The 20,832-nt window shown below is 37.0% G+C and overlaps 1 protein-coding gene across 1 annotated transcript; it reads right to left on the bottom strand.

Annotated features, from left to right (window-relative positions):
* Positions 1 to 11,749: 11,749 nt before the first annotated feature.
* On the bottom strand, positions 11,750 to 13,340 carry LOC105705476 (cytochrome b-c1 complex subunit 2, mitochondrial). The gene has a single exon (XM_064382202.1). It carries the CDS (start codon positions 13,285 to 13,287, stop codon positions 11,926 to 11,928), a length of 1,362 nt encoding a protein of 453 aa, XP_064238272.1. The 5' UTR covers positions 13,288 to 13,340; the 3' UTR covers positions 11,750 to 11,925.
* Between the last annotated feature and the right edge of the window lie 7,492 nt (positions 13,341 to 20,832).

The raw sequence follows: 20,832 nt of genomic DNA, 5'->3' as shown, positions 1-20,832 counted from the left end.
GGAAATCCATCCTTCATCTTCTAAAATTCTTTGATTCTCCTGGAAACAGTAAACACCTTGTAAGTTTTGTCTCCAGTTCAACAGTTCCATAGGAGAAGCTGTCGAGTTTCTAAAAGAAGAAAAGAAAGTAAGAAAATATATATCCTCCATCCCTTTAAAACAACCACAGATAATTTTATGTTTGTGTTTCATAAGGGACTGAACAAGTTTAAGCAAAGCATGGTTCTTTCTGTTTACTGGCACCATTTTCCTATGGTCATCCTTGATAGGTCATAGGTATTTTCCACTGAATCCTCTCAGAGTATCAAATGCATTTGTGTAATTTATCTTCAGCAATAATAGTGGATCTTATAGCTATAGGCTATATTGCCTGACACCATTAGTACCCATTGAATTAACTATCCATAAGTGACAGAACACAAATAAAAAACATTTTGCACAATGCATATGCTTTGAAAAGAGTGAGAGTGGAAAGGGCAAAGGCAATGTGCCCAATAGGAGAATGTTGTCAACTACCTGTCAATTGTGTACATTGCTAAATTGAGTTGGTAACTACTAGATTCAACGTCTCTTAAATCTATTAAATAGTGTGAGTTGTTTCAGTTTACTTATTCATCTATTTAGTTCACTTTCATTTATTATGTAGCAAGTTATATCATCTAAAAGTCTTAATATTTTAGAACATTTCAATATTTTTTCTTAAAGATTGCTCTCATTTAAAACCATTTCTGTCTAGCTCTGTCTTGAATAACACTGAAAAATAAAAACAAAAACAAAAAGTAATTACATTTCTTTGGTTTAGTGAAACTTCATGAACTTTGTTCAGATACAAAAGATACAGCAGCAGAGGTAAAATCTCTGTGTGAATAATGACTAAGTCAAGCAATACGTCACTAAATATTTACTGAGTACATACTGTGCGATAGGCACTAGTTAAGATTTCAGGAAATGAAGCAAAGTCTCTGCTCCCAAAACTCTTGTTTCATGTGTAAGACAGACAATGTAAAAATAAAATGAAATAAAAACATTCAAAATGGTACCTTGTAGTGATATTAAGTGCTACAAATAAGTTAATAAGAAAAAGAAAAATGGCTGTAGAAGGGAAAGTTTATAGTTCTTATTTAGCCACACTGATCTTGGAAAGCTTCCCTTGAGAAAGTACCATTTAAGTTGTATTTTGAATATGGAGAAGGAGCAGTCACGTGCTGGGAAGTCAATATTCCAACTCGTGTGTCTGAGAGTAACAAACATGGGGAAGAGTACAGGGAGATGGCTTTTAGAGGCAGCAAGCGCCAGATCATGTAGGATGTGGGTAGATCATGGCAATTTTTTTTTTTTAAATTACTCTGACTGTAATGAGGTGGAAAAACTGTAGTGGGGGAGACAATTACAGAAGGCCAGTCTAGAGACAATATATTTGACTCTTGCGGAGTTCAAATTCAAATCCAGTGCTACAAGCAGAACAACTTATACTGATGAATTGAATGTGAACTGGAAAGTGACAAATAAAATTGAAATTTTGACCCTAGGAGCTACATGGATAACATTACTGTTTATATAAATGTTGACAACTTGGTAAGAAGAAGATTCTGGGGTTTGTGTATGTGTGTGTGCTGGGTGAGGGGATCAATAGTTATTTTTCAGCCATGTTAAGTTTTAGTGACTACTAGACCTCAAACTAGAGATGTAAAAATGGCAATTAAATGAATACAGAGTACAGCAAGGAAGCTAGATTCAGAAAATAACATTCAAAAGTTACCATAATGGAAGTCATTTTCAAAGCCATAAGACTAGATAAATCACTTAGAGAGTGAATGTAGTCATAGAGGAGATGGCTGGAGAGATACCCAAAGAACGTCAGTGTTTAGACAGTTGGAAAAGTTTCCTGAAATGAAGGAAACCAAAGCTTCCTCTAAGCCTAGAGAAGAACGTATCTAAGAAGAAAAGAATCAAGAGCTGCCAGGAAACCAGGTAAAAGACAGACAAAAAAAAATTAGCCACTATCTTTGGCAGGATGTGTGCCATTGGAAATCTCAACAACTTGAGCCATATCACTGGATGGAATGGGAATGTAAGCTCGATTTGAATTGGTTAAGGAGAAAATAGGAGTAAAGAAGTGAAAACAGCAAATACATACAGAACCTCTCTCAAGGAGTCTTGCTATGGAGGGAAGTACAGAAACATGGCAATAAAAGGATTTGGAGTCAACATCATTTACTGTTTATTTTATGATCAGTGATATTGGACTCATGGTGGCGGGAATGATGAAAATGTAAATAGGGAAAAAGTAATTATATCAAAGAAAAAAGGGAATTCTGCTGGATAAAAGCCACAGTGAACTTACAGGTTATGAAGGCAAAGAAACCAGGGCACAAGTGGAGGATTTGTCGTGGACAGGAACAAGGCCAACTCTTTTGCTGTCCCAATAGGAAAGAAAGGGAGACTAGATGAGTATAGGTGCAGGTAAACTGGTAGAATTGGTAGTAGCTCAATAAAAAATTCTAATGATGTTCTCTTTTAAATATGGCAATCAATTCTTTGGAAGCAACTGCTAGCTGTAGATGAATGATCTTTACTGAATAATATAGCAGCTTTATAGTTGTTAAGAGAATGGTAAAGAACATAAACTATTCTCTGTGATATATATATAGTTATATATAATTTATTACATTTATTTATTAAATTATTTATTAAACTTATATATTAAATTAGTTATATATATATATAACTACAATTATAACTACAATTTAATATTTACTTTTGAAATTGTCTCTGTTAAATACGCTGGTAGAAAAAAAGCAATTTTATAATGGAAAGTAAAGAAACAGAATTTATCTGCTTGAAATATATATGAAAATGACACCAAACAATGTTGATTTTAACAAGAACCTCCTTTGTTGTCAGCAGACACATTTTCAAGGCTTCCACATTTTTATTTTTTTTAAATAGGGCAACTGTCAATTTGAATTACTCCATCCCGCTTTGCATAATAATTTACATATTTATCCACCAAGAATGCTCTGATAAAGGACAATATCCCACGAGAGATGAAAAGGCTTGATTCTTGAATCACACTTTAGCATTCTTGAATAGCAAACTCCCTTTTCCAGCAGCAAAATTATAGCATTGAGAAAGACAATGGACCAGGTCAGTGGTTTGTAGTTAATTTTTTTACTGTGAAATTTCATTATGCAAAATTGCTTAGACCAATTTTAGCCTACATCACCCCAGTTAAAACACATTGTTTTGTTTTTTAACCATGAAGAATAATTCTTACCTAAAAGGGTATGATCACAAAGAAGCTTTTATGAGCTCCCTACAAGAAAAGCCAAGCCACTTTCAAAGAAAGAGAAAAACCAAACTTGCTTGTTCACAGTTTTTACTTAACACATCTAGTAATTTTAATATTTACTGATACCCTTTACTTCTAAAGATTTGGGTCTTTAGAGCTTAATCCTCTGCTGAGAGTTGCTGAGGGTTATTAGAGCTCTCTGAGATTTTTATCTCAGTCATAAATTTGTCTGGATACACCCTAAAAATATCATACCTCTCTTGCTTTTCTCCTGCTTCTCCGTGAGTGAGGCATGACCTGAGGCTAGGATAAGCTCCCATGTAAACTGCTTTATAATATGCCTCCCTGGTGTGCAGCTTCTCTATGTTGCTTTCTCAATTTCTCCAGGCATAGCCCATCAGAAAAGACCACATAAAACCCTGGGAAGATGATCACATGTGGGTTACAGAACTTTGGCATCCAAACCTTAGGCAGTAGATTAGAAGTTAGAAATGCTTAAGGAGTCCCATGACACTAGTGAAAACCCACTGTTAGTATCTGCATTGACGGTTGAATGCCAACTCCAGTGGCCTTACTGTGGCTCTCACTGAGAACTGTCCCCATTGGTATCACTTTCCACTGCTCATCCTTCCTTCCTGTCTACCTGCCTTTTTGCCCCACCGCAAGATGGTCAGTTAGTTTGCATCCTCACACGGTTCAGTTGTCTTTCCCTAAGCCAAATGTTATTTCAGTGTTTTTAAAGGTATGTTTCACAGAACCGTAATGTCTCATGGATGGCTCTCATGGTCATATCTGGGAAGTATTTTTTCACAGTAACTGGGAACTCTCCTATCTGGTCTTTTCAAACAGAGAACATCTCTATCCCTCTTTATTTTGTAATACAGATTGAGTGTCCCTTATCCAAAATGTTGGGAGCAGTAGTGTTTCAGGGTTTGTTTTAAATTTTGGAATATTTGCATTATTCTTACTGGTTAAGCAACCCTAATCCTAAACCCCAAATCTAAAATGCTCCAATACCCTTTTTTTTTTTTTAGCATGATGTCGGTGCTCAAAAGGTTTCAGATTGTGCATGTTAAATTTCACATTTTTGTATTAGGGATACTCAACCTGTATTAGAGTCCTGCTGTATAGTTTCTTTTGAGAAAGTGTTCTGTTTTGAAAAAAGAAACATTGGAAAATTATAGAAATTATTCATACTAATGGAAGTGGAGACTTTAATCTGTGAGTCTTCCTAGGTTGAATTTTAACAATGACATTCTAGAGGCAAAACCTGTGGGACTAAGAAAGAGTGGAAGTGAAGGATGGACATTTGTGGTCAGTTTTTATGTGATCTCCAATCACATGGACAGCCAGTCTCCTCAAGTTAGATGTGGAAGACAAGCATTGCCTCCATGTTAGTGACAGGAAAACATTCTCTCTGGATATCTTCAAAAATATCTGAACATTTTTTCCCCATTTCTTTGTGGCCTTATTTGCTTTTTGCAGTCTTTGATTTAGTACAGTGCAAGAAGCAGAAATGGAAATTTGTATTTTCCTGGATAAAATATAAAACACAGTTAAATAAGAGCTGGTTTACAGCATCTCAAGATTCACCTAGTGAGTCACAAATAGAATGATGAAGGGCACTTCAGGTAATGAACACCCGCCGTATTAAACAGAAAAGAATATCATAATACACAAGGTCTTTTTTCTCCTCTTACAGTGTGGTAGAATTACAAGATCAGTGCTGTCTTATGGCAGAGTCGAGTTTCTGCTCCAGACCCAGTACTTTTTAATTCATCTTGGGAACTAGGCTATGAATGAGCAACAGGATGAAGGAACTGAAAGCACCTAGGTTCCATCATACATACAACTTTCAAGAATTCTTTTTGTATTTAATTAAACCAGATATTTTGGCCTTATAACATCTTGCTAGATGGTAGGGAATTGCTTATTTGTTTTGGGGTGGGAGTAACAGTGAAGTGTGATTCTCCCCAGTTCACCCCCACCCTTCCATTACAGGGTCAGAATAGTTAAATTTTTTGAAAAACATTTTTAAAGCAAGATCCTCAGTTAAAATTCTTGCTTTTATATAGAAAAAAAAAAATTCTGATCCTTTGTGTCTCCATAGACAGTTGAGTTCCTCAAATCTCACTTTCAGTTAGCATGAGCAAAAAAAGAAGCCATTTCATCTGACCTGGCTAATAACCACATATCAAGAAAGCCGGACCTTGCTGCCTGATGGTGCTGCAGGGAAATAAATGTTTTTCTCTGATGGAGCACTCACACAGTTGGGTATATGTCGTAAAACGGAGGAAATTATCCAACGACTCTAATTACAGTGACTCATTGACACAAATGCCGAGTGGCAGATGTGGCATAAATAATGAGAGAACACAAAAAAGACTCTTGGTTATCAAATCCAGCCTTTGCATCCTCATCATGTAGGCAGGCCACAAGGCCAACCCTGAGAATCCCTCTTTCCCCCAAGGCTCTTTGATTATTCTCCCACCTGGAGAACTGGGTAGTGGATATCAGACTGACCTGTAAGACTAACACAAAATGCAAATGTGAACCATCCTCTAAGACTGCAAACTGTGTGGCATCAAATGAAAACTGCCATATGGATGGAATAAATAGGGCATATTTAGGGACTGTGTCAAAACCACAAAGCAAAAGAGAAACCCAAACCAAAGCATGACTCCAACAAAAGTCAGGCTGAGCCATGAGGAGACAGTAACAAAAACCACAGTCAAATCAATTTCCTCAGTGGCATAGATGGTAGCCAGCACAGGATAGAGCTGTTTTGAAGTCAGACACACCTGGACGACTTTAGAAAGTCACTGATGCTCTCTTAGCCTCAATTATCTCCTTTATAAAATGGGGAACTTGCTTTAGGGAACAGAGAACTAACACTTACAAAACTTTGAGAATTAAGAGGTAATAAACATGAGCAGAAGGCCAGGCATGCGGGCTAATGCTGGTAATCCCAGCACTTTGGGAGGCTGAGGATCACTTGAGCCCAGGAACTGAGACCAACCCGAGCAACCTGGAGAAACCTCATCTCTACAGAAAATACAAAAATTAGCTGGTACAGGTGGTGCATGACTGAAATCCCAGCTACTTGGGAAGCCAAGGTGGGAGGATCACTTGAGCTCAGGAGGTTGAGGCTGTGGTGAGCCACGATTGTGCCACTGCACTCCAGCCTGGATGACAGAGCAAGACTCTGTCCCCCACCCGCAACAACAACAAAAAAAACCATGTGCGTAAAAGGTCAGCGTGATTCCAGGTATATATGCTCAAGAAATGGTAGTGTTTGTTTCTATTTTCTAATAAGAATGGTGTCTAGATATGCGTTGAGAAGTGCCCATAACAAAGCACTCCCTCACTCTCTTGCTCTTCTTCTTCCCCTTCCCAAACATCTTGTCCTCTTCTCCCACAGGCAGATATGCCATCCATATGCTAGGAAGTTGAATCCTCATTGAGTGCATTGACAGAGCTAGTTAAAATAATGGATGCTTAGAAGGGAGAACAACATGAAATTAGTTATCATCCACTTAATTACTTACATAATTTATTCAAGTTTGCCCTGGAATCAGATACCTAGAGAGGAAATGCAGTGTAGTCTTAAAGAGCACAGACTTGGAAGACCACCTGTGTTCAAATCCCACCTCCCACTTGCTACTTTGTAACCTTTGGCACTTAATCTCCCCAAATTCCAGTTTTCTTTTTGTAAAGTGGGAAAAGTAATACACATAATGCTATGAGAGTTGCATGAGTTAATTTTGGTAAAGTGCTTAGGATATTTATTGCCTGGCAACTAGTAGGCTCTACTTAATTGTTTATTAAATAAATAAATGAACACTAACAGATAGATACAATGTTGTGGGATATAGAGTATAACTAGTAAAAATTAAATTTGTATCTTTTTATTCAGCTTTCTACCAGAAATTTGAAAAATATAAATTTTTAGTTAAAGATCCTGACAGTGATAACAAATACTTAGTTTAACTTTATACCTTTTAGAAGAAAACAAATGGTAAGCCTTGTCTGCAATGATATGAATGAAGAAAAACACACCTTACAATTTCTACATCACGAGCATTGTATTGACTAAAGCCTGAGTGGTAGTCATGTACACATTACACAATAAAGGTTTCTACTTTTTGTTTTTGTTTTTGCACCCCGTAGTATTCCCAAATGTCAATTTATAATGGTGACACTTGTAACAGCTACTTTATTTCTTTGTATGTTTATGATATGAATGAGGACATTTAATGAGTTGGGGGCATTTTTTTCTATTTAAAGATTTTTTAGTTAAATTGAATACCATAAAAATCTAGCATTCACTAAAATATCAATATTAATTCTATTGCTTCCAATACTAATTAGTAGCAACATTATAATTACTGCAGATAAGAATGACAACAGAGTACCAGAGCTAGTCCAGTGAATTGTGCATTTTTAAGCCAACATCTCAGTTGCAGTTTCTGCCTTTCTTTACTAAAGGAAATGTATTTTTTTATTACCATAGAGCAGCAATCTATATTTTTAGTTCCAGTATAAGTTCAGCATTCCAAAAGACTGTCACACACTCTATACTTGTGTTTTCAGTCACTTCACATTTATTGCAAATGATTCATTCATACTGATAATCTGTGATATGCTAGAATCTTTTCTTAGAAATTGGGTACTAAAGTGAGGAATTTTCAGAATTTTTTTTTACTAATGTTCACTATCATTAGTAGCTTTTACGTATTGTGGAACTTGGAGAACAATGAATGGATAAAATTTCTAGCCTTGGTCAGTCATTTAAAAATTCTGAAACATTCACCAATTAGTGGATTTCTGTTTGTGGTGTAAGTATGTCATGGTGGAAGCATCTCCCCTCTGGGAAAAAGGAACTCCAGACCCACAAGAGATTAAAGTTTTAGGTACTGGACACACCAGTCCCTCCCATGGGTCCCATGGGAATGATAATAAACAAGGCTGCCTATACTTTTACTCCTTGGTTCCCTGGGCCAGGATTTTCTACCTACTAGAGGCACAGTATCATTAAATGGTCATTGATTTAGAATGTATATGGTCTTCTGAAGGACCCTAAACATTTAAGATATATATTCTAGTTGGCCCTCCAGGTGTATCTTCAAAAGGTGTTTTCATGCCATGTCAAGCTAGCAGCTTCTGGGTGATGCAGGACCAATGTGATAGGACCAATGGATTCCATAGTCTTTTATGCCCATTTCTGTAAACTCTTTTGCTTTAAAGGGGGTCCTTGGTTTTGAGGTAACATTATGAAGAAACCAGTGTCAGTGGATCAATCTCTAAGTCCCTGAGTAGAGGTGCTAGACAAGATCCTGTGGGCAAGAAAGGCAAATATGTGTTAATCTCAGTAAAGACGAACTGCCATCCTCTGTCAGAGTAGGAGTTCAATGTAATCAACTTGCCACAAGTTGGCTGATTGAACTTGATGGATGATGCCATAATGGGGGTGCAGCATTGGTCTTTGTTGCTGACAGGTTAGATAATAGGCAGAGGCAAAGGCTGGATGAGCCCTGGTCAGTGGGAACCTGTACTGTTGGCCATACGTGTCACTTCCGTGCCTGCTACCCTGGCTACTACATTCACGAGCTTATTGTAGCAAGACCGGAGAGGCTGGTTGACATCAAGTTACCGCGCCATTTCGTCTACTTACTGGTTCATGTCTCCTTTTGTGGCACATGCTCTTTGATAGGTATTAACATGTGATACCAAGGTATTTATACTCCATGCTCACACCTATAAATCCATCTGCATGATTCTATTCCAGACCTCCTAGTCTCTGAGCTTCTAATCTTCTTCTTTCCAGGACCTGAACCATGTTCTTTACTGAGGCCGCTTCTTTCCTCACACAAAGTGCATGACAATATCTACCATTGAAAACTATTTATTATGAGGATTTCTGCTTATCGTCACCTTTCAAGGCCCTCCCTGAGTAGGACTGTGGTTTAGGAACAGTTCCTTTTCAGCTTTCACTCACTGGGCTAAACTATCTTTAAACCAATATAGACCACTTTTAATCCTTTTTGCTGATATGAATGGAAAAGAATGAATTCATCAGATCAATGGCCATTTACAGTGCCCTTGTCCTGTTTCAGCAAAGGTATCATACTTGCCACATCAGTTTCAATCAAGGCTAGTACTTGTTTAAGTTTATAACCATCTATAGTCATCTTCCAGTATCCAACTGTTTTTGTTTGTTTGTTTTTGGAGAGGCCAGAATAGTGAATTATATGGGGACATGATGGTGACCATCAAGTTTACATCCTTTAAATTTTATGGGTGACACAATTATTACCTAATGTTCCAGGGATATTGTATTATTTTGGACTTAATATCTTGGTTGGGATGGGGCAATTATAGGGCTTCCATTTAGTCTTCCCGAGTTGTACCATTACAAGTATATTGTTTTCAATTCTACATTTTGGGGCAAAGAAAATGTTTAAAGTTATGTCCATGGATCCAGCAGATCCATCTTATTTTTATCTTGTGACAGGATTCCATTTATTATCTGGCTACTGCAGGTCCCAACAGTAACAGTAGCCACAATAATACTTTGAGTCCCTCAGTATCAGTGTTGATTTGGACTTCATGTCCAAGTATCCTAGAAATATTTTAGTATTTTTCTTACCCCAGTATGTGATTGTCTGAGTATAGTAGTCCTCTGTTATTCATGGGGGATACATTGTAAGACCCCCAGTGGATGTCTGGAACTGTGGATAGTACCAAAACCTATATATACAGATGCCTCTTAATTTACAATAAAATTCAATACCAGTAAACCCATTGTAAGTTGAAAATATTGCAAGTAAAAAGTGCATTTAATACACCTAACCTACCAAACATCATAAGTTATTCTAGCATTAAACATTCTCAGAACATGTACATTAGCCTACCATTGGGCAAGATCATCAAACATGAAGCCTGTTTTATAATAAAGTACTTAATATCTCATGTAATTTATTGAATACTGTACATTATGTCAACATTGCAATGGTTTAGTGCCACTGTAAGGTCAAAATATTATGAATACTGTACTTTACGTCAAAACTGTGATTTTGGCACCATTGTAAAGTCAAAAAATCATAAGTTGAACTATCATTAGTCTGGAATTACCTGTGCTATACTTTTTTCTATACATATATAACTGTGATAGTTTAATTTATGAATAAGATACAGTAAGAAATTAACAATAATAATAAAATAGAACTATTATAACTACATGTTATCATCACTAATCTTGTGCTTTAGGGTAATTATTGTGTAAAATAAGGGTTACTTGAACATAAACTCTGCCATACTGCAACAGTCTATCTAGTAGCCAAGATTGCTACTAAGTGACTAATGGGAATGTAGTCTATGAGGCGTGAATACACTAGACAAAAAGATGATTCACATTGCTTAGAATGGCTTGTAATTTAAAACTTATGACTTATTCCTTTCTGGAATTTTCCATTTAATATTTTCAGACTTTGGTTGACCACAGGTAACTGAAACTGTGGAAATAAAAACTGCAGATCAGGGGTGACTACTGTAAATAGCTTTATAAGAACTGGGAAGTCCTTTCAATCCATGCTTGCCTTGATATTGCAAAGCCCTTCTTCATTTTACTTAGCCTCTCTCTCAGTCAGTGGAATTTAAATATTGTAATTAGTTCAGGCCTGGGAATTAAGCCAAGGATTTATGACTTTTTCTTGGGTTGTCTGGTCTCAGCCTTCTGATTATCCATTCTTGATTTCTTCTGATTGCAATAAAGAATGAACAGTACCCTTGTTGGCCACCCATCTATTTTGCCCTTGTACCTCAAGGTTCAAGTAACCATCTCCATACTTCTTGTGGGTCAGGTCCCAAGACTGCCATTCTGACCTTGCCATTCATTATGATAATTGTGATCACTTTCCTTCTGATGCTAAAGTGTCACCACCTGGCCTCAATTATTTGTGCTTCTGTCATCTCATTGCTACTAGAGAGCCCAGCTCTGTAACAGCATCTCTTATTGTCAGTCTTAGACTATAGCCATAGAGACAGCCATAATCATGTTTCTAAAGCCAGTATCCCTTGCCACTAGTCTACCATAAAGAAGAATATGTCACTTATAAAAAACCTTGAAGTCTCAGAGAATTAAAATTCAAGGCTCTAGAGTGCATCAACCTCAGATATCCTCAACCCAGGTCTCAGAATTTCACTCTTTCCTAATCAGAGTTTTGACTTGGCTTAGTGTAATTATTGGGTTTGAGACTACAAGATTCTTTAGAGTTCTACTACCTATATAATTAAATCCTGAACCTTACTATAAGCTTTTTTGATCCTCTGGCTGCAAGAAGTGAGTCTCTCTGTATCTTGCCAAGGAGGCCCTTTGGCTTTCTGTTAAATTCCATTAAATTGATGATTAATCATTCTTTTTTTTTTTTTTTTTTTTTTTTTTTTTTTTTTTTTAACACTTAAGTAGAATGTTTTATTGACTTTAGGTCAGCTGGCAATAATTACCTGCATTTATGCCTTATTTTACTTCACTGGAAAAAAGACAAATGTTATATTAGAGACTTCGGACTTCCATGTATTTGCTGCTCTGGGCTGAGAATGTTCAGCTCTCCCCTGTAATGTGTGCTTCAGTATTACAACTCATCAACAAAAGGTGTATGTCCCAAATTTCCACTTGCTGCCATCGACTTTTTGCCAGAAACAAACTTCTTTGCGGCATTTATGATATCAGCGTTAGCCACTGAATCAATCTGCTGAAGGACTGTGGATGGTGGCACGTAAGAACCAGCAATTAGAGCCTGGGACCCGACTTCTTCCAGGAGACCCTCAGAAGACTCCACTGACATCAGGTATCCAGCTTTCAGCTTGTTCTTGGCAGTTTGGACATCTGTGTTGGAAAGGTTTCCTTGAGAGATTGCTTTTACTTGATTATAGGCAGCCTTGATAACATCTCCTGCAGCTGCGGCCTGGGAGATAGTATAAATCCCAAAGAGTCCGGAATCTGAGTAAGTGGCATTAAATGCAGAAACATCGAATGGCTGGTGAGTTGCCTTGGCAACAGCCTGGTGCAGATGGCTGGTGGTATTGCTGCCCCTCTTGATATGTGGCCCAGCACCAAGGACATGCTGAAGAACACTAAATGCATTTGCCTCTGCACTTCCTGCGGCAGCACTTTCTGCTACAAAAGCGGCATGGACAAGACTGTCTCCATTCTGTTCTCGGATTTCACCTCCACGGTATTTGGCCTTTGCACCAGATAATCCAAGTCCACCTCTCATGTTGAGAAACTGTTCAGCAACTTGCTTTAGAACAGGATGACTCACACCAAGTCCAATTAAAGCCATTCTTGCACTTGTGAAATGGTTCTGAACGAAGTGATGTAACTCCTCTGGTGTCACTTTTCCAATCCTATAGTCAGGACAATACAAGGGATTAGCCAAGGCATTCCGGTAAGCTGCTGCATGCAAATTTTCAATGACATGAGTCTGTGGATTCTGAAAGGCCACAGCCTTGTCAACCTTTAGCTGAGGCTGAATGTCACCTACTTCCCAGTGACGAAATTCTGGTGATGTGGTGACATTGAGCAGGAACTCCATTAGAATATCAACATCGCCCCGCAGGCATTCCACAGTGTAAGCCATGTTTTCCCTTGTTGCAGTCACACTTAATAAGCCACCAACTGCTTCAATTCCACGGGTTATCTTGAAAGATGAAGCTCCTTTTGTCGTCAGACCGGATGCAAGACGCAGCAAATGAGTGGTTCCTAAATTGTTGGAGTCCTCATATCTACTGCCTGCTTTAATGAACAAACCAATTCTTGATACAGGAGCATAGTTTTCCAAAGAAGCAATCACCAAACCATTTGGTAACTTGGTAAACTCAAGGTCCTGAGGTTGTGGGGGTGCTCCTGCAGGCGCAGCTGTGGCTTTCACTTTGGGGGCAACTTTGAGAGAATAAAATCTCGAGAAGGATCCGGCTCTGGTTAGTAGCTTCATGATTCAAGATTGTTCTGACCCACAGTCACTGCCGGATTATAGGAAAGCAAGATCGATTAATCATTCTTAACCTGTCATTATCTTTCTCCAATTTATTGATATCACTAAGCACTTGCAATTTGATTCCATAATCCTTATAATCCCTACTTCTATTTCACAAATGCATTAGGTATTCAACAAACCAGCCCATTTCCTTTTACCAGGAAGGAAAATGTATCACATTCTAGCTCACAAATGCACTCTACAACATTATGAAGGGCTATGAGTGATAGAGGCTTTTTATAGCCACCTAGTAGGCGATTCAACTCCAAAATTTAATTTTGCACTTGGCTTTCTAGGAGCTCACTGGGTACCAATTGTCTTGGATTAGATTCTCTGAAAAGAGATAATGAGGCAGAGATTTTATGTTGAGATATCCTTTCAGAATTGTTCTGAATAGAGGCAGGAAATTACCAACTAGTCATTGGAAGTGGGCTGTCCCAGGCGTCTCGCATGGGCCAGAGATAATACTCGATGAGGGACTCAGCTGTGAGTAACCAACAGCCAACATTCCTGACAGCTGCAGGAATGAGTTCTTCCATCTTGAAGAAGGGACAATTTCAAGTTCATTTTGAAACCTTGTGTTTCTCCCCTATGTCTCAACTTTTTTGTTAGAAAGAATTCACACAGTACACTCACACATACATGTGTGCATGCACACACAGACAAACACAAGCAGAGCAAGCAAGAGACAGAAATAAAGAGTCGTGACACTTTATCTTCATCTATCCCATAGGACATTTTATTTATTTTCCTTACAACTTTTCATTTTTTTTAGACTTCTCAGTCTTCCTCAATATGATTATTAGAATCCCCAACTAATGAAAGTTACAGTTTTATTCATAGTCTATAGGTTTCTGATTAGGTACCTATATTAGATGGAATATTTTAAAAATTTAAACAGACTTTTTATTTTGAGAAAACTGTAAGTTCACATGTAACTGTAAGAAATAATGCAGAGAGACCCTGCATACCTTTTACTCAATTCAACCAGTGGTAACATTTTGCAAAATTATAAAATAAGTTTTACAACCATGATATTGATATTTATAAGCAAGATACACAGCACTTCTGTCACCACAAGGGTCCCTCATGTGGCCCTTTTGCAGCCACACCTACCTCTCACATACCTGCTTAACCCCTGGAAACACTAATCTGTTCTCCATATCTCTAATTTTGTTTTTTCAAGAATGTTATATAAATGGTATCATACAGTGATACCATTGAGTAAATATATATTCATCATAATTCTCTGGAGAATCATTCAGGTTGTTGTGTATATCATTAGTCTGTTGCTTTTTATTGCTGAGTACGATTCCATTTAACTGTTTACCCACTGCAACACACCAGGTTGTTCCAGTTTGGGGCCATTATGAATAAAGCCATTGCACACATTCACATATGAATTTTTGTGTGAACACAGATTTTCATTTATCTCATATAAATGTCTGGGAGAAAAACATGTGGGTCACACAGTAGTTGCATGTTTAATTTTTAAAGACATTATGACGCTTCAGGGCAGTCGTGCCATTTTACATTCCCAGAAGTAATGCATCAGTAACCCAGTTTCTCTGTGTCCTTGCTAACATCTGGTTGAGTTTTTCAATCCATAAACATGGTACATCTCTTGATTTATTTCGATATTCTTTGATTTCCTTCATCAGAATTTTGTAGTTTTCATCATATAAGTCCTTTACATGTTTTATTAGATTTGCTCCTAAGTATGCCATTATTTTCTTGATTGACTGTGAATGGAAGCATATTTTTAATTCCATTGCACCCACATGTTTATAGCTAGTATTGAGAAATACAGATGATTTTTATATGTTTATCATGTGTCCTGAGACCTTACTGATCTAACTTCTTATTAGTTCTGGGAGGGGTGTGTGTGTGTGTGTGTATGTGTGTGTGTGTGTGTGTGTATACTATTGAGCATAATGTCACCTGTAAGATGTTTGCAGATGTCTTTCATCAACTTTAGAAATACTCCTCTACGCCTGTTTTTGGATAGATTTTATCTTGAATGGATGTTGAGTTTTGTTACTTTTTTTCCCCCATTTATTAATATAGTCATGTAATTTTTCTTCTTTAACTTGTTGACATGGTAGATTACATTGATTGATTTTTACGTATTGAACTGGGCTTTAATTCCTAGAATAAATTTTATGTAGCCATGCTATATAATTATTTTTATATATTGCTGAATTTTATCTTGACCATTTTAGGAATTTTTACATCTTTATTAGATGTATTAAATTGTAGCTTCATTTGTTTCTTTCTTTTGTACTGACTTTCTGATTTTCAGCAATAGGATAATGACAACTTCATAAAATAAACTGTGAAGTGATCGCTCATCACACTTTATAAAAGACTTTGAGTTAAACTGGTGTTTATTTTTCTTTAAGCAATTACAGGTATTTTTTGTGAAATTATTTGGGCCTGTAGATTTCTTTCGGGGAGTTTTACAATTATGAATTCAATTACTTTAATAGTAAAGTTCTATTTCAATTATCTCTTTCATAGTGGGTGAGTTGCTGATAGTTTGTGTGTTTTTTGAAGGTTTAGTCCATTTTGTTAAAGTTGTCAAACACATGTGTGTAGAGATGTTCATTGTTTTCCCCTATTATCCTTTTAATATCTGGAGAGACTATAAGGATATCCCGTTTTATTTCTGGTATTGGTCATTGTTATCTTCTCTCTTATAACCTTTGTCATTGTCTTAGTTGGTTTTGCATTACTAAACAATCATGCCTAAAGCTAAGTAATTTATAAAAGAAAGAGGTCTATTTGGCTCATGATTTTACAGGCTATACAAGAAGTATAGGACCAGCATCTGCTTCTAGTGAGAACCTCAGGAAGTTTTCAATTATGGCAAAAGAGGAAAGAAAGCAGGCATGTCACGTGGTGAGAAAGGGAGCAAGAAGAAGAGAGGAGAAATGGCTATGCTCTTTGTAACAATCAGGTCTCATGTGAACTAATAGAGTAAGAACCCATTACCATAATCATGGCACCAACCCATTCAGGAAGTTTCTGCCCTCGTGATTCACAAATCTCCCACGAGGTCCCACCTCCAACCCTGGGGATCAAATTTCAACATGAGATTTGAAGGGGACAAATGTTCAAACTATATCACCAATCTTGCTAGAAGTTTGTCAATGTTATTGAAAAACATTTCCAGGTTACTGACTTCTTCAACTTCAATTTAAGGATACATGAATTAGAAAGAATGCCTAGAGAAGTTACTTGTGTGTGGCTCCTTTGGTCTCAAGTTCCCTAGTAATTCTACCTTGTCTCTACATTTTGGAGTCTTCATATGCTTGTTTCATATAAAACATCCAGAGTCTTTAGCTGTATTTAGTGGAGCAATAGGAGAATTATGTTTATTTTATCTTCCTGGAAGCAGAGGCCAATAGAATAATTTTTACATGTACTATACCTGTACCTTAAAGCAGATATGAAACAAAAATACTGAATGGATTAGAAAAGACGATTGGGATGAAAACTTGGATTCAGTTCCCTACAAAGGAAAATGTGAAATACTGCCCTTATCCATTGGATTTCTTCTGAATATATGAAACAAATTTTACTTTTATTTTTGGTCATAGAGCCTACTAGAGCCCTTAATATGTACAGAAGCCATTTAATATGAATTTGAGTGATAAGGTAAAGCGATGTAAAGTTGAAGCCCTCGCCAGGCATGGTGGCTCACGCTTCTAATCCCAGAACTTTGGGAGGCTGAGGTGGGCAGATCACCTGAGGTCAGACGTTCAATATCAGCTTGGCCAACATGGTGAAACCTCATCTCTACTAAAAATACAAAAATTAACTGGATGTGGTGGTGCACACCTGTAATCCTGGCTACTTGGGAGCCTGAGGCAGAAGAATCGCTTGAACCCAGGAGGCGGACATTGCAGTGAGCGGAGATCTTGCCACTGCACTCCAGCCTGGGTGACAGAGTGAGACTCCATCTCATAAAACTTAATTTAATTAAATTAAAACCCTATTAATTTGTGAATACAAAGTTTGGATATTTTTTATCTTATAAACTGTCTTAATCCATTTTTATTACTATAAAAGAATATCTAAGACTAAGTAATTTAGGAAGAAAAGGGGTTTATTTAGCCCATAGTTCTTCATGCTGAGAGGCTCAACAAGGATCCGTCTCCTGGTGAGGGCATTCATGCAGCATTACAACATGGAAGAGAAGGTCAAAAAAAAGGAGGGGACAAGCAAAGAGAAGAAAACCTGAGGAGAACCCCGGCTTTATAACAACCCATTTTTGAGGGAACTAATACATTCCTATGAGAACAAATCCAGTCCTAGGAAAATGAGAATTCACAAGTACAGGAACAGCGCCAAGCCATTTATGAGGAACCTACTCCCATAATCCAAACACCACCCACTAGGTCCCCCCTTTAAACACTGCCACATTGGGGATCAAATTTCAACATGAGTTTTGGTGGATAAAAACAAACAATATCCAAACTACAGCATAAACTTACAACCTAATGATCGTAATAAACAATAACTTCATTTCCTAATAACCATATTTCCGTAAAATTTTAGAAATGACTGACAAATGGCAACTGTCTATGAAGATTCACGACTGTTAAAAGTAATTAGTTCTAATATTTACTGCCCGTTGTTTCTAAGCATTATATGGAAAGAGAAAAAATATGACAAGCAAAGATGTTTTGTATGTATAGACCAATATATATGCATACATACATTGCAATTTATATAGCAATATATACACCAATATATATATGCATATATATGCGTATATATACAATACGTGTATATATGTGTAAACAAACATGTAAAACATTTTTAACATATTTTTCTCTTTCCATACAACAAGTAGAAACAATGTGCAGTAAATATTAGAACTAATTATGTTAAACAGCTATGAATCTACATAGAGAGTTGTCATTTAATAGTCTTTCCCTTCCCACTGAGACAATTTCAGGAAGGTAAACATATTCTTTTAATTGTTTAACTGCCTAAAAGTAAATAAGACTTTGGGGATTAATTTAATTATTATTAGAACTAATTTAATTTTTCTAAATACAATAATTTTATCTGTGTGTGCTGTTTTGTTTTTCCAAAGGTCATGAAGTACACCAGTTCAAATATTCCTGTGTTTTGTTCATTAAATTTTCATTTTGAGAAAAGAGAATTGCTTAAAGTACTGATTTAGCACGTAGTGAAGATTTTCATGTGTTTGTGTTGAAGGAGTCTCAGCCTGAGCCAAGGTGAAACCATCTTAGCTTTTTCTGGAACTGTCTAGAGGACCGGAGTAAGTGGCTGCTTACAATAGAGACATCACAGGAAATAACTCACCCTAAGGAAATGGAGTTTAGACAATAATCAGATAGACAGCAATACTCAGTACTATGTCAAAATTTGCCATTAAGTCTATCACAAGTAACTTTGTCAGTTTAAGCTCAATATGAAGCATAAGAACCATGCTCATTAAAGTAAGAAACAGTGTTGGGGAAATCTGCTCTCCCCACTATTATCCAACATTTTACTGGAGGCCCCTAGTCCATGCAATAAGATAAGAAAAAGAAGAGTGGTAATCTAGAGATGATTTGAAGTATACAGGATGATGTGCGTAGGTTAGATGCAAATAGTATGCCAGTTTATATATGAGACTTGATCATCCTTGGATTTTAGTGTCTCTTGGGGGATCCTGGAACCAATCTTCCGTGAATGCCAAGGGAGTACTGTATTTGTCCTCTTAGTTATACCAACATGGTAAATGTGAATTGGTAATTAATTGTTTTGATTTTTATTTTTCTAATGACTAAGGTTACTGAGCATCGTTTCATATGCTTACTAGCCATTTGAATATCTTCTTTGGAGAAATTTAGAAATTAAGAAATGTGAGTCCTCCAACTTTGCTCTTTTTTGAGATTATTTTGTCTATTTTGGATTCTTTGTACATCTACATTAATTTTAAGATCAGCTTGTCTTTTTCAACAAAAGGAGCCAACTGGGATATCAATAGGAATTGCATTGATGCCATACATTAATTTGAAAAGTATTAACATCTTGACAATATTAAGTCTTCTGATCCATGAATACAGAGTGCTTTTTCATTTATTTAGACCATACCTTTTTCAAAAATGTTTTATGATTTTTCAGTTTCAAGTCTTGTGCTGCTTTTATCAAATTTATACCTAAGTATCTTATTTTTGATGCCACTTAAAATATAATTATTTTCTTAATTTCATTTTCAGAAAACTATTGCAAATATATAGAAATGCAATTAATTTTTGTATATTGGTCTTATACAGTGCAACTTTGCAAAACTTGTTTATTAGCTCTAATAGTTTCTTTGTGAATTTCTTAAGGTTTTATGTCATCTGTAAATAGCATAGTTTTGCTTCTTCCTTTCCAATCTGGTTGCCATTCATGTATGTATGTATCTCCTAATTGCCCTCTAAATAGAAGTACCAAAAATGTATATCCTTGACTTGTTCCTAATCTTACAGAAAAAGCATTCAGTTTTCCACAGTTAAATATAATGTTAGCTGTGGGTTTTTCATAGGTGGCATTATTGGGGTGTGTGATAGCATTTTTAAGCCTACCTTTCTAGGAGTTACCCTGGGTCAGAAGAGCTTACAGTTCAGTCAGTTTTTGCCAGAAATTGTGTGAAGCATCTTCCCTGTGTTGATGGGTCTGTATATGACTTGGGTAGACTTGGAAATGCTTTCAAGTCAGGTCCATGTCCTGCTCTGATTGCTTCCAAATGAATGGAATCCAGTGGTTACACGCAGCCCTTCTAACCTGTGGAATTGTCTATAATTGCAAGGAAGTACACTTTGATTTTCTCTTGTTCCCACTGTTAAACTTTTGGCTGCTCTGCCATTTGCTTTTATCGGATCTACTGGTCTTTTAATTTTTTCAGCAATAATCTTCATTATTTTAGACAATGAACATACAGTGGAATTCTCTCTTTTTCCCAAATGAAGTCAGTATCTGTAGGCAGACCTGTGAATCTCTTTGCCTTTATGGCTTGCTTTTCTCCCTGTACAGAAATCCTACATCAATTTGCTAGAGCTAGGAATGGGAACCACTTTGCTCTGTGAGTGGGCACGGGAAGGGGTGACAGCCCCTCCAGGCATGAAACCTCTGCCCTACGAGAGGACTGGGGCTGTGGCAATCTGGAACTTAGTATTCTCAGTCTGCCATGCCCAAAAGCCTACCAGCCATCCTACAAGTCAGAGCTGGGTGAAACCAGAGAAACCTGGTCCCCTTGGCTGTTCCTGCCTGGAAGAGAGCTTCTGCAAGGGGTGTTAGAGAGAGTGGGGAAGAGAAATGTCAGCAGTCTGCCCTTCCCGCAGTAAAACTATAGCTCCAGACTAGGAGGTTGGGGAAGAGAGTACCCCTGTCTCCTTGGCCACACCTATGTGGGAGTATGACTTCTGGCTTAAAGTTTCTGTAACACAGAGATGGGGGATAGTAGAGGTTAATGGAATGGATTGTGACTGAAATATC

This window comes from Aotus nancymaae, unplaced genomic scaffold (assembly GCF_030222135.1).
Source record: "Aotus nancymaae isolate 86718 unplaced genomic scaffold, 86718_ANA_hifiasm-v0.15.2.pri h1tg000029l, whole genome shotgun sequence".
NCBI lineage: Eukaryota > Metazoa > Chordata > Mammalia > Primates > Aotidae > Aotus > Aotus nancymaae.
Note: the sequence above shows the minus strand (reverse complement) of the source record. Positions and strands in the feature narration are given on the sequence as shown.

Bases quoted from the DNA above. Each gene is read 5' to 3' on its own strand.
- LOC105705476 (XM_064382202.1), bottom strand. From the start codon at position 13,287: ATGAAGCTACTAACCAGAGCCGGATCCTTCTCGAGATTTTATTCTCTC.